The sequence below is a fragment of the Oncorhynchus tshawytscha genome, linkage group LG07, assembly GCF_018296145.1.
Source record: "Oncorhynchus tshawytscha isolate Ot180627B linkage group LG07, Otsh_v2.0, whole genome shotgun sequence".
Lineage (NCBI taxonomy): Eukaryota > Metazoa > Chordata > Actinopteri > Salmoniformes > Salmonidae > Oncorhynchus > Oncorhynchus tshawytscha.
This window is the reverse complement of record NC_056435.1, coordinates 66,954,220-66,967,965: the sequence shown is the minus strand read 5'-3', so window position 1 is coordinate 66,967,965 and position 13,746 is coordinate 66,954,220. Positions and strand designations below refer to the sequence as shown.

At 43.0% G+C, this 13,746-nt stretch overlaps 1 protein-coding gene across 2 annotated transcripts in view; it reads right to left on the bottom strand.

Moving 5' to 3' along the window:
- Positions 1 to 7,340, bottom strand: part of LOC112246283 (podocalyxin-like protein 2) — a 33,489-nt gene extending 26,149 nt beyond the window's left edge. Inside the window, exon 1 of one of the 2 annotated variants that reach the window (XM_024414582.2) lies at positions 7,078 to 7,340. In XM_024414582.2, coding sequence (XP_024270350.2) covers positions 7,078 to 7,108 — 31 coding nt within the window. In that variant the 5' untranslated portion in view covers positions 7,109 to 7,340. The remainder of the gene's footprint in view (positions 1 to 7,077) is intronic. The other variant, XM_042324857.1, reaches the window with a different exon arrangement.
- Between the last annotated feature and the right edge of the window lie 6,406 nt (positions 7,341 to 13,746).

Genomic DNA, 13,746 nt, shown 5'->3' with positions numbered 1-13,746 from the left:
TCAGATGGCCACTATTGTCCCTGTACCTAAGAAAGCAAAGGTAATTGAACTAAATTACTATCGCCCCGTAGCACTCACCTCTGTCATCATGAACTGTTTTGAGAGACTAGTCAAGGATCATATCACCTCCACCTTAACTGCCACCCTAGACTCACTTCAATTTGCTTACCTCCCCAATAGATCCACAGACGATGCAATGGCCACCACACTGCACACTGCCCTGTTCTATCTGGACAAGAGGCATACCTATGTAAGAATGCTGTTCATTGACTATAGCTCAGCATTCAACACCATAGTACCCTCCAAGCTCATCATCAAGCTCGAGGCCCTGGGTCTGAACCCCGCCCTGTGCAACTGGGTCCTGGATTTCCTGACGAGTCACCCCCAGGTGGTGAAAATAGAAAACAACACCTCCTCTTCGCTGATCCTCAACACTGGGGCCCCACAAGGGTGCGTGCTCAGCACCCTCCTGTACTCCCTGTTCACCCATGACTGTGTGGCCATGCACGTCTCCAACTCAATCATCAAGTTTGCAGACGACACAACAGTAGTAGGCTTGATTACCAACAACAATGACACAGCCTACAGGGAGGAGGTGAGGGCTCTGGCAGTGTGGTGCCAGAAAAATAACCTCTCACTCAACGTCAACAAAACTAAGGAGATGACCGTGGACTTCAGGAAACAGCAGAGGGACCGCTGTGGTGAAGGTGGAAAACTTCAAGTTCCTCGGCGTACACATCACGGACAAACTAAAATGGTCCACCCACACAGCATCAGCGCCTCTTCAACCTCAGGAGGCTGAATAAATTTGGCTTATCACCTAAAACCCTCACAAACTTTTACAGATGGACAATTGAGAGCATCCTGCCAGGCTGTATCACCGGTTGGTATGGCAACTGCATCAACAACCCATCACCTGGGGCAAACTTTCTACCCTCCAGGACACCTACAGCACCCAATGCCACAGGAAAGCCAAGAAAATCATCAAGGACCATAACCACCCGAGCCACTGCCTGTTTACCCTGCTATCATCCAGAAGGCGAGGTCAATACAGGTGCATCGAAGCTGGGACCGAGAGACTGAAAAACAGCTTCTATCTCAAGGCCATCAGACTGTTAAACAGCCATCACTAGCACATCAGAGGCGGCTGCCTATAGACATAGATTAGGAATCACTGGCCACTTTAAGGAAATGAAACACTAGCCACTTTAATAATGTATCTGTATCTGCATTACTCATCTCATATGTGTAAACTGTACTCTATACTATTCTACGGTATCTTAGTCACTTTAATTGTTTGTAAATATTGCATCACCCATCTCATATGTATATACTGTACTCTATACTATGGCACCCTATCTTAAAACTAAAACTAAATGCATGCTTTTCAACCAATTGCTGCCCGCACATGCCCGCCCGACTAGCATCACTACTCTGGACGGTTCTGACTTAGAATATGTGGGCAACTACAAATACCTAGGTGTCTGGTTAGACTGTAAACTCTCTTTCCAGACTCACATCAAACATCTCCAATCCAAAATTAAATCTAGAATCGGCTTCCTATTTCGCAACAAAGCCTCCTACACTCATGCTGCCAAACATACCCTCGTAAAACTGACTATCCTACCGATTCTTGACTTCGGCGATGTCATTTACAAAATTGCCTCCAACACTCTACTCAGCAAATTGGACATAGTCTATCACAGTGCCATCCGTTTTGCCACCAAAGCCCCACGAGTTTCAGAAGATAGGTCTTTGTTTCAGGCCTTTTTGAGCTTGTAATCGAACCCACAAATGCTGATGCTCCAGATACTCAACTAGTCTAAAGGACAGTAATTATTGCTTCTTTAATCAGAACAACAGTTTTCAGCTGTGCTAACATAATTGCAAAAGGGTTTTCTAATGATCAATTAAACTTTCAAAAATATAAACTTGGATTAGCTAACACAACATAACATTGGAACACAGGAGTGATGGTTGCTGATAATGGGCCTCTCTGTACTCCTATGTAGATATTCCATAAAAAAAATAGATGTTTACAGCTACTATAGTCATTTACAACATTAACAATGTCTACACTGTATTTCTGATCAATTTTATGTTGTTTTCTTTCAAAAACAAGGACATATCTAAGTGACCCCAAACTTTTGAACAGTAGTGTATATTCTTAATCCATTCCTTACTTAGATTTGTGTGTATTGAGTGTATGTTGTGAAACTGTTAGATATCACTTGTTATATATTACTGCACTGTCGGAGACAGAAACACAAGCATTTCACGACACCCTCAATAACATCTGCTCAACACGTGTATGTGACCAACAAAATTATATTTGATTTGATATCCTTTACAATCACTGCATCACAGTGGACGTCGTTCATATCCTTTACAATCACTGCATCACAGTGGACGTCGTTCATATCCTTTACAATCACTGCATCACAGTGGACGTCGTTCATATCCTTTACAATCACTGCATCACAGTGGACGTCGTTCATATCCTTTACAATCACTGCATCACAGTGGACGTCGTTCATATCCTTTACAATCACTGCATCACAGTGGACGTCGTTCATATCCTTTACAATCACTGCATCACAGTGGACGTCGTTCATATCCTTTACAATCACTGCATCACAGTGGACGTCGTTCATATCCTTTACAATCACTGCATCACAGTGGACGTCGTTCATATCCTTTACAATCACTGCATCACAGTGGACGTCGTTCATATCCTTTACAATCACTGCATCACAGTGGACGTCGTTCATATCCTTTACAATCACTGCATCACAGTGGACGTCGTTCATATCCTTTACAATCACTGCATCACAGTGGACGTCGTTCATATCCTTTACAATCACTGCATCACAGTGGACATCCTTCATATCCTTTACAAGGATGAAGTAGTGAAACCACACGGTCAGTGTCAGTGTACATGTGAATGGTTTGGGTCGTTGTACTACCAACTGTTATCTCCATCAGTAATCAATCAGTTATCTGTCCTACAATGTGCATTCATGATGAATTACTATTCTACCTGCTCTGCATGGGTTCCAGGATGCTGGTTGCTTGCTGTAGGAGGACGGCTGGGCTGCAGACAGACAGAGGCTGACTTTGCAGCACTGCGTAGGCTGCTAGGTAGCTTTAACTGTGGGTAGTAGTAAGATTTATAGTCCCTGGTCTCTTGGCATGGCTGCCAGCAGTGCACATTGTTCACAGCAGAAAACTGTGAGCTGCAGGGAAAGTGGACAGAGACTCATACACAAAGGTTTATATGAGTCTGACTCAGGATAGGTCAGATATGAGTCTGACTCAGGATAGGTCAGATATCTGACTCAGGATAGGTCAGATATCTGACTCATGATAGGTCTGATATCTGTCTGACTCAGGATAGGTGTGATATGAGTCTGACTCGGGAAAGGTCTGATATCTGACTCATGATAGGTCAGATATCTGTCTGACTCAGGATAGGTGTGATATGAGTCTGACTCGGGAAAGGTCTGATATCTGACTCATGATAGGTCTGATATCTGTCTGACTCATGATAGGTCTGATATCTGTCTGACTCATGATAGGTCTGATATCTGTCTGACTCAGGATAGGTCTAATATCTGTCTGACTCAGGATAGGTCTGATATCTGTCTGACTCAGGATAGGTGTGATATCTGTCTGACTCAGGATAGGTGTGATATCTGTCTGACTCAGGATAGGTGTGATATCTGTCTGACTCAGGATAGGTGTGATATCTGTCTGACTCAGGATAGGTCTGATATCTGTCTGACTCAGGATAGGTGTGATATCTGTCTGACTCAGGATAGGTGTGATATCTGTCTGACTCAGGATAGGTGTGATATCTGTCTGACTCAGGATAGGTGTGATATCTGTCTGACTCAGGATAGGTGTGATATCTGTCTGACTCAGGATAGGTGTGATATCTGTCTGACTCAGGATAGGTGTGATATCTGTCTGACTCAGGATAGGTCTGATATCTGTCTGACTCAGGATAGGTGTGATATCTGTCTGACTCAGGATAGGTGTGATATCTGTCTGACTCAGGATAGGTGTGATATCTGTCTGACTCAGGATAGGTGTGATATCTGTCTGACTCAGGATAGGTGTGATATCTGTCTGACTCAGGATAGGTGTGATATCTGTCTGACTCAGGATAGGTGTGATATCTGTCTGACTCAGGATAGGTGTGATATCTGTCTGACTCAGGATAGGTGTGATATCTGTCTGACTCAGGATAGGTGTGATATCTGTCTGACTCAGGATAGGTGTGATATCTGTCTGACTTAGGATAGGTGTGATATCTGTCTGACTCAGGATAGGTGTGATATCTGTCTGACTCAGGATAGGTGTGATATCTGTCTGACTCAGGATAGGTGTGATATCTGTCTGACTTAGGATAGTCTGATATCTGTCTGACTCAGGATAGGTGTGATATCTGTCTGACTCAGGATAGGTGTGATATCTGTCTGACTCAGGATAGGTGTGATATCCGTCTGACTTAGGATAGGTCTGATATCTGTCTGACTCAGGATAGTCTGATATCTGCCTGGATGTCAGAGGTAGAAGAGAACCCTATCCTGGTTTCTTCTGAATCAGTCAGTGAAATACAGGATGGAGAAGCATAAACAGCTACTCTCTATCAGCATAGTAAATAACCATGTAATGAGGCTTAATATCTCTGTCAGCATAGTAAATAACCATGTAATGAGGCGTAATATCTCTGTCCCTCCATAGACAGCTTCTTGTATAAAAGTAGCATTCAGTCAAGGTTATTTCCATTTGGGGGAACATCGGCGTTACAGTATTTTGGATATTGAATCATTCCTCATGTTGTGAGCCAGTCAGCCAGTCAGCCAGTCAGCCAACCAACTAGTCAGCTAGCCAGCCAGTCAGCCAACCAACCAGTTAGCCAGTCAGCCAGTCAGCTAACTAGTCAGCTAGCCAACCAGCCAGGCAGCCAGCCAGCCAACTAGTCAGCTAGCCAGCCAGTCAGCCAACCAACCAGTTAGCCAGTCAGCCAGTCAGCCAGCCAGCCAACTAGTCAGCTAGCCAGTCAGCCAGCCAGCCAACTAGTCAGCTAGCCAGCCGGTCAGCCAACCAACCAGTTAGCCAGTCAGCCAGTCAGCCAGTCAGCCAGTCAGCCAGCCAGCCAGTGCAGAGGAAGGCAATGTGTTGAGGTAAATGCATATCACAGAGCTGCTGAAGCGAGGGAGTTGGAGAGATAGAGGAGTAAACTGTACAGAAGTCCTGCCCTTGTTCTGTCTGGGCCTGTGCTAGAACCCAAATGTATTCTACAGTATGTCACAGCACTGGACCACTAGAACAACGGGGTGATATCAGTCATAGAGAACAACGGGGTGATATCAGTCATAGAGAACAACGGGGTGATATCAGTCATAGGGAACAACGGGGTGATATCAGTCATAGAGAACAACGGGGTGATAGCAGTCATAGAGAACAACGGGGTGATATCAGTCATAGAGAACAACGAGGTGATATCAGTCATAGAGAACAACGGGGTATTATCAGTCAGAGAACAACGGGGTAATATCAGTCATAGAGAACAATGGGGTGATATCAGTCATAGAGAACAACGGGGTAATATCAGTCAGAGAACAATGGGGTAATATCAGTCATAGAGAACAATGGGGTGATATCAGTCATAGAGAACAATGGGGTGATATCAGTCATAGAGAACAATGGGGTGATATCAGTCATAGAGAACAACGGGGTGATATCAGTCATGCATTGACCAGGCTGCAAGAGCATAGCCACAATATCAGAATGAATAGCCCTCTCTTGACCTAGACTAGTCTCTAGCATTTCTTCATCAACATTAATGATTGCGTTCCAGTTGTCTACAGACATGCTTCATTCACAGTTTTGAACAGTAACCATTATACTAAAATGTTTAAACCAACACCGTATTTGATAGGCATACATGTGAAGCGTGTGATGATTCTAAATTATAATCTAAAGATTGTCATGGTTCTAGATTAACATTTGAAGCATGTTTATTTATTTATTTTAATTTTAAAACTTGGTTAAGTTAGTTAAAGAACAAATTCTTATTTACAATGACAGTTTGACCGTTTGACCGCCTACCACGGCCAAACCCTAAACCCTAAACCGGAACGCTGGGCCAATTGTGCGCCACTCAATCACGGCTGTTTGTGATACAGCCTGGAATCGAACCAAGGTCTGTAGGGAGGCCTCTAGCACTGAGATGCAGTGCCTTAGACTGCTGCGCCACTCAGGAGCGTGTCATGATTCTAGAGGATCATATAAAGTGTGTCATGATTCTAGAGGATCATATGAAGCGTGTCATGATTCTAGAGGATCATATGAAGCGTGTCATGATCATAGATTACAATCTGAAGCGTGTCCTGATTCTAGATGATCATCTGAAGCGTGTCCTGATTCTAGATTACAATCTGAAGCGTGTCCTGATTCTAGAGGATCATATGAAGCGTCATGATTCTAGATTATGAAAAGGTTAAAGAACTAAATTCAAATTACGATTATTTAATGTTCTTAGAACATTATTGTAAATTCACTAAAATGACACTTCTCTTACTTGGACAGATATAAGGTTTCAAATTCAAACACAGGTCTTCTTGAATTCACTCTATTGCAACCATCAGTGCACTTCTAATGAACCTCACGTTCAACAAAGCAGTTTGTTGCCAATGATAGATTGAGCCTACATAGATTTTTCTTTCCTTCCATACATGCAGGCCTCTTGGGCATTAGAATGATGTTGACAGTTTTATGCGTCTGTGGATATTGCTTTGGAAAATACGGTAGCAAGCCTTATGATCACTATAAATCCTATACGGCAGGGTTTATTATGGCTTCTGTTGATAATCCACAGTCATCATCATGTGAGAATAAACAATTGCAATGATAATTGAAACGATAGATTCATTCATAATCTTGTATCAGCCAATGTTTCAACAACCAAATGCAACAAATGGAAGAGTAGACTAAATCGACCGCGTATCCAATCATGCGACACTGAAATAGCGGCGCAGAACTGCCATAATAAAAAACCATTCTTACCGAATATACGCGTGCGATGCAGGCCTGCCATAACGGCAGCATAAACACTTCTAAAATGTTTAAATTGAGATGTTTGATTCGTTGTTTTTCAGCTTCGGTAACGGACAGATGGGAGACACGTCATCGCAAATAGTCTGGCTGGTTAGGACGTAAGGACCACTAGGCGTGATAAACGGCTGAACTTGGATGCGCCGGTTCACGATTATCTGCAACTGAGCGCTGTGGCTGCGTGGAGACAAGTTTGCTGTGACAGACGATGCTACCACAGAGTTTCTAATCCCAGAGGCGCAACATCGCGAGACTTCCGGGAACGCTTACAAGGGAAACCAGACCAAGCAGACCAGGCCGGGGTTTGGGAAGTCAATGAGAGAGGTGGTATAATAAGCATTAGTATTACAAGCTAGGTTTCCATCCAATTGGCGACAGATTTTCATACGAATATTAAAAAATGTGCATAAAGAAAATGAGTTTTCATGTACTGAATAAAAATATAAAGTTCAATGTGTTTCCGTCACATTTTCAACTATACCGATAGTGTTGTCAATTATTTATTTTTTTGCATACATAGCAAACGTGCCTGCATGGTCTTGGCATGTGTACTCTAGCCAACAGCTAGCAAATACAGTGGGGATAGGTCAGGGGCAGACTGGGACAAGAATTCGGCCCTGGCATTTTATCAACACCAGCCCACATCCCTCCACTCTTGGTGTCAGTTGTGTCACTAACTTCTACAGTTGGCGGCACCAGTACATGATTTGGTCGGGAATCAAATCATGAGTAATCATGTTATAAAGTCCTTCATAATGATTTATTAAAAAGTATAATAAATAGACTAAATCATTATGAATGACTTCATAACATGATTTGATTCCGACCAAGTCATGGGCTGTACAAGTTAGTGACAACTTACGCCAAGGGGTGCAGTGATGTTGGCTGGTTGCCACCAACTGTACAAGTTAGTGCAGATAATCGTGAACCGGTGCATCCAAGGTCAGCCATTTATCACACCTAGCTGTCCTTACGTCCTAACCAGCCAGACTATTTGTGTGTTAGTTTAAATGTAACCTTTATTTCACTAGGAAAGTCAGTTAAGAACAAATTCTTATTTACAATGACGGCCTACCGGGGAACAGAGGGGTTAACTGCCTTGTTCAGTGGCAGAACAACACATTTTTACCTTGTCAGCTCGGTGATTCGATCCAGCAACCTTTTGGTTACTGGCCCATCACTCTAACCACTAGGATACCTGCCGCCCCAAAATATCATAGGCTAATTCATTTGGGGTTTGAACACCTGAGGAAGTGGAAACTCAAAACACATTAACTATATCACTGACTCTAAATATAATACCCACTGCTAGTAGCCATGTATTCATCCAACAGTACATTTTGCCCTAAAAAGAAAAGTTGCAGTTGTAGCCTACTATCAATGAGACCTATAGGCCTATTCCCTCATAATGGCCGGTGAGTGAAATGCGTGGATACAGCTCTATATCTAAAAGCTATATAAAATATCTTGATTCTAAAATAGTTGCTATTAAGCTGAATATTAAGAGTTGAGAAATATAATTTATACCTACAGAAAAATGAAACACTCTTCGACAGGGACAAGGGTACGAAGCTTGAAAGCTGTGTTGTTTTTACCCCCGCAATTGCATTTTGAAATGTTATACTATCAGAACAAATATTTCTCTTGAGCACATGGGGGAGAGGAGAGTGGCTTGCTCTTCAGAGCAGCAGGCCCCAGCGAGGGTACAGGCACAGGGGCAGGGGCAGGGCAGACACTTACATTACAGGAATAATGATGATAACACTGTTTGACCAAATTAGGGTTTTAGCCACCCAGAAAATAGCACGCTTTGAGTGAGGTGAAAATGTAGAATGTTCTCTTTTTAGGTTTGTAGGCACCCTTTCTATTTTTTATTATCCAGGATCTTGGTTAACTGATGACAGTCGGAGCAGGTCTCTTTGCTGAACGCAGCGTTCGACTTTAAAAATGTGCGTTTGCGTGACCTCAGCTCAGCCTATCAGGCGTTCGCCCATTGATCAACCACAGGCTCATTATAGATTAGTATAACAGAGAAATTGCACAACAAAAAATCTGTAGCCTAATAAATTGCATACTTTCCCAAGTCGTAGTGGGAGCACCACACACAACATATCATCGTGTGACTCCAAGATAACTTTGTTGTGATGGATATTATATCAATATTTGGGCATAAAGAAGAATTCGCCGGCATTTCTTGCATAATACATGTTACCGACACTATAAGATCCCACCATGTCGAATAAACAAATTATCCGTCTGCATTTATAAAATAGTAATGAAACATCCCGTTTCCATCACAGCTGTTATAATTTTTTAAAAGTATTTTTTTGATATAGTATAACTTTACTGGCATAAAAATTGTGGATGGAAACGTGGTTACAGAATGTCAACAGTGACACTTCAGAGGGCAACCTTCTGCTCTGATTTGCATGCAGACAGTAGCTAGGTTTCCATCCAATTGGCGACAGATGTTCATGCGAATATTCTTAAAACTATTTTCCCACCAGGGATGTGTTTCCATCAAATAAAGTCTGTGCGTGATGAAGTAGTTCATGTAAAAAAAAATATGTACCTACTCTGAGGTGCGTTCAGTTCGCTTGAACGTTTGCTACATTGCCGAACCGGTTGTGCTGAACGACACGTTTCCCCAAAACGTTCTTGTACATTCTTTAACAGACTTTGAGGTACGTTTGCTACCGTTTGGTGGGTGTGGCTTGAAGCAATTAGTGATGTATTTAAAAGGGTAGTGGACATACTGACAGCATTCCCCAACCCCAACCCACATCCAAACCCCTCACCGTTTCTCAACTGGACGTTCAGTACAGCACCGTTTCTCAACTGGACGTTCAGTACAGCACCGTTTCTCAACTGGTCGTTCAGTACAGCACCGTTTCTCAACTGGACGTTCAGTACAGCACCGTTTCTCAACTGGACGTTCAGTACAGCACCGTTTCTCAACTGGACGTTCAGTACAGCACCGTTTCTCAACTGGTCGTTCAGTACAGCACCGTTTCTCAACTGGTCGTTCAGTACAGCACCGTTTCTCAACTGGACGTTCAGTACAGCACCGTTTCTCAACTGGACGTTCAGTACAGCACCGTTTCTCACCTGGTCGTTCAGTACAGCACCGTTTCTCAACTGGTCGTTCAGTACAGCACCGTTTCTCAACTGGTCATTCAGTACAGCACCGTTTCTCAACTGGTCATTCAGTACAGCACCGTTTCTCAACTGGTCATTCAGTACAGCACCGTTTCCGTTCAACTGAATGTTAAAGAACATGAACATGTTCTGGACGCAGCCCTGGATTCGGCACGTGCTGCTGTAGCCAACTGTGCTGATAGGCTAGTCGACATGAGATTATGGAGGTGTCATAATACACTTAAATGTAGCGGTCAAACAGGAAAATGGTTACTATTTGACATATCTTCATTTTAAGCCTACTAGAAAGTGTGTGCACTCAGGCCTGGAAGGAAGCGAAACTCATCCCGCTACCCAAGGGTCGGCAGCGTAGCCTAGTGGTTAGAGCGTTGGACTAGCAACTGGAAGGTTGTGAGTTCAAACCCCTGAGCTGACAAGGTACAAATCTGTCGTTCTGCCCCTGAACAGGCAGTCAACCCATTGTTCCCAGGCCGTCATTGAAAATAAGAATGTGTTCTTAACTGACTTGCCTGGTTAAATAAAGGTTAAAAAAATAAAAATAAAAAAAGAATAGTTAAGCCCCCATTACTGTCTCAAATAGCTGACCAATCAGCCTGTTACCAACCCTTAGTAAACTTCTGGGAAAAAATGGTGTTTCACAAGATACAATGCTATTTTACAGTAAACAAATTCATAACACACTTTCAGCATGCTTATAGGGAAGGACATTCAACAAGCACAGCACTTACACAAATGACTGATGATTGGCTGAGATAAAATTATGCTAAAAAGATTGTGGGAGCTGTTTTCTTAGACTTCAGTGCAGCTTTTGACATTATCGATCATAGTCTGCTGCTGGAGAAACGTATGTGTTATGGCTTTACACCCCCTGCTATATTGTGGATAAAGAGCTACCTGTCTGACAAAACACAGAGGGTGTTCTTTAATTGAAGCCTCTCAAACAAAATCCAGAATCCATTAGGAATTCCCCAGGGCAGCTGTTTAGGCCCCTTACTTTTTTTCAATCTTTATGTCTATGTATGTCAGATACTACAGCGACTGACATGACTGCAACACTTAACAAAGAGCTGCAGGTAGTTTCAGAATGGGTGGCAAGGAATAAGTTAGTTCTAAATATTTCCAAAACAAAAAGCATTGTATTTGGGACAAATCATTCACTAAACCCCAACTAAATCTTGCAATGAATAATGTGGAAATTTAACAAGTTGAGGTGACTAAACTGCTTGGAGTAACGCTGGATTGTAAACTGTCATGGTCAAATCATATTGATAGAACAGTAGCTAAGATGGGGAGAAGTCTGTCCATAAAAAAGCACTGCTCTGCCTTCTTAACAACACTATCAACAAGGCAGATCCTACAGGCTCTAGTTTTGATGCAGCTGGACTACTGTTCAGTAGTGTGGTCAGGTGTCACAAAGAGGGACTTAGGAAAATTACAATTGGCTCAGAACAGGGCAGCACAGCTGTCAATCTCTCATGGCTCAAAGTGGAAGAGAGACTGACTTGAACACTACTTGTTTTTGTAAGTGTTGACAAGCTGCATGTAACGAGCTGTCTGTTTAAACTTCTAGCACACAGCTCGGACACCCATGCATGACCCACAAGACATGCCACCAGAGGTCTCTTCACAACCCCCAAGTCCAGAATAGACTATGGGAGGTGCACAGTACTACATAGAGCCATGACTACATGGAATTCTTTTCCACATCAGGTTACTGATGCAAACAGTAGAATCAGATTGGGAAAAAAACAAATAAAAATACACCTTATGGAACAGCGAGGACTGGGAATAGACACACACACAAAGGTACAGACACATGCATACGCACACAAGCGCTAGCACACGCACTCTACACACACAGGTACAGTCGTGGCAAAAAGTTTTGAGAATGACAAATATACATTTTCACAAAGTCTACTGCCTCAGTTTGTATGATGGTAATTTTCATATACTCCAGAATGTTATGAAGAGTGATCAGATGAATTGCAATTCATTGCAAAGTCCTTCTTTGCCATGCAAATGCACTGATTCCCCCAAATCATCAGGTGTCAGGAGACAATGTGGCACCATCCGATGATACCCCCGGACAGGGCCAAACAGGCAGGATATAACCCCACCCACTTTGCCAAAGCACAGCCCCCACACCACTAGAGGCATATCCTCAACCACCAACTTACCATCCTGAGACAAAGCCGAGTATAGCCCACAAATATTTCCGCCACGGCACAACCCAAGGGGGGGAGCCAATCCAGACAGGAAGACCACGTCAGTGACTCAACCCACTCAAGTGATGCACCAGGGACGGCATGGAAGAGCACCAGTAAGCCAGTGCCTGTAATAGGGTTAGAGGCAGAGAATCCCAGTGGAGAGAGGGGAACTGGCTAGGCAGAGACAGCAAGGGCGGTTCGTTGCACCAGTGCCTTTCCGTTCACCTTCACACTCCTGGGCCAGACTACACTCAATCATTGGACCTACTGAAGAGATGAGTCTTCAATAAAGACTTAAAGGTTGAGATCGAGTCTGCGTCTCTCACATGGGTAGGCAGATCATTCCATAAAAATGGAGTTCTATAGGAGAAAGCCATGCCTTCAGCTATTTGCTTAGAAATTCTAGGGACAATTAGGAGGTGTGCGTCTTGTGACCGTAGCATACGTGTAGGTATGTACGGCAGGACCAAATCGGAAAGATAGGTAGGAGCAAGCCCATGTAATGCTTTGTAGGTTAGCAATAAAACCTTGAAATCAGCCCTTGCCTTAACAGGAAGCCAGTGTAGGGAGGCTAGCACTGGAGTAATATGATAATTTTTTGGGGTTCTAATCAGGATTCTATCAGCCGTATTTAGCACTAACTGAAGTTTATTTAGTGCTTTATCCAGGTAGCCAGAAAGTAGAGCATTGCAGTAGTCTAACCTAGAAGTAACAAAAGCATGGATTTATTTTTCTGCATCGATTTTGGACAGAAAATTTCTGATTTTTGCAATGTTATGTAGATGGTAAAAAGCTGTCCTTGAGATCAGGGTCCAGAGTAGCGCCGAGGTCCTTCACAGTTTTATTTGAGACGACTGTACAACCATCAAGCTTAATTGTCAGATTCAACAGAAGATCTCTTTGTTTCTTGGGACCTAGAACAAGCATCTCTGTTTTGTCCGAGTTTAAAAGTAGAAAGTTTGCAGCCATCCACTTCCTTAGGTCTGAAATACAGATTTCATTGAAATGTACAGCTGTGTGTCATCCGCATAGCAGTGAAAGTTAACATTATGTTTTCGAATGACATCCCCAAGAGGTAAAATATATAGTGAAAACAATAGTGGTCCTAAAACGGAACCTTGAGGAACACCTAATTTTACAGTTGATTTGTCAGAGGACAAACCATTCACAGAGACAAACTGATATCTTTCAGACAGATACGATCTGAACCAGGCCAGAACTTCTCAGTGTAGACCAATTTGGGTTTCCAATCTCT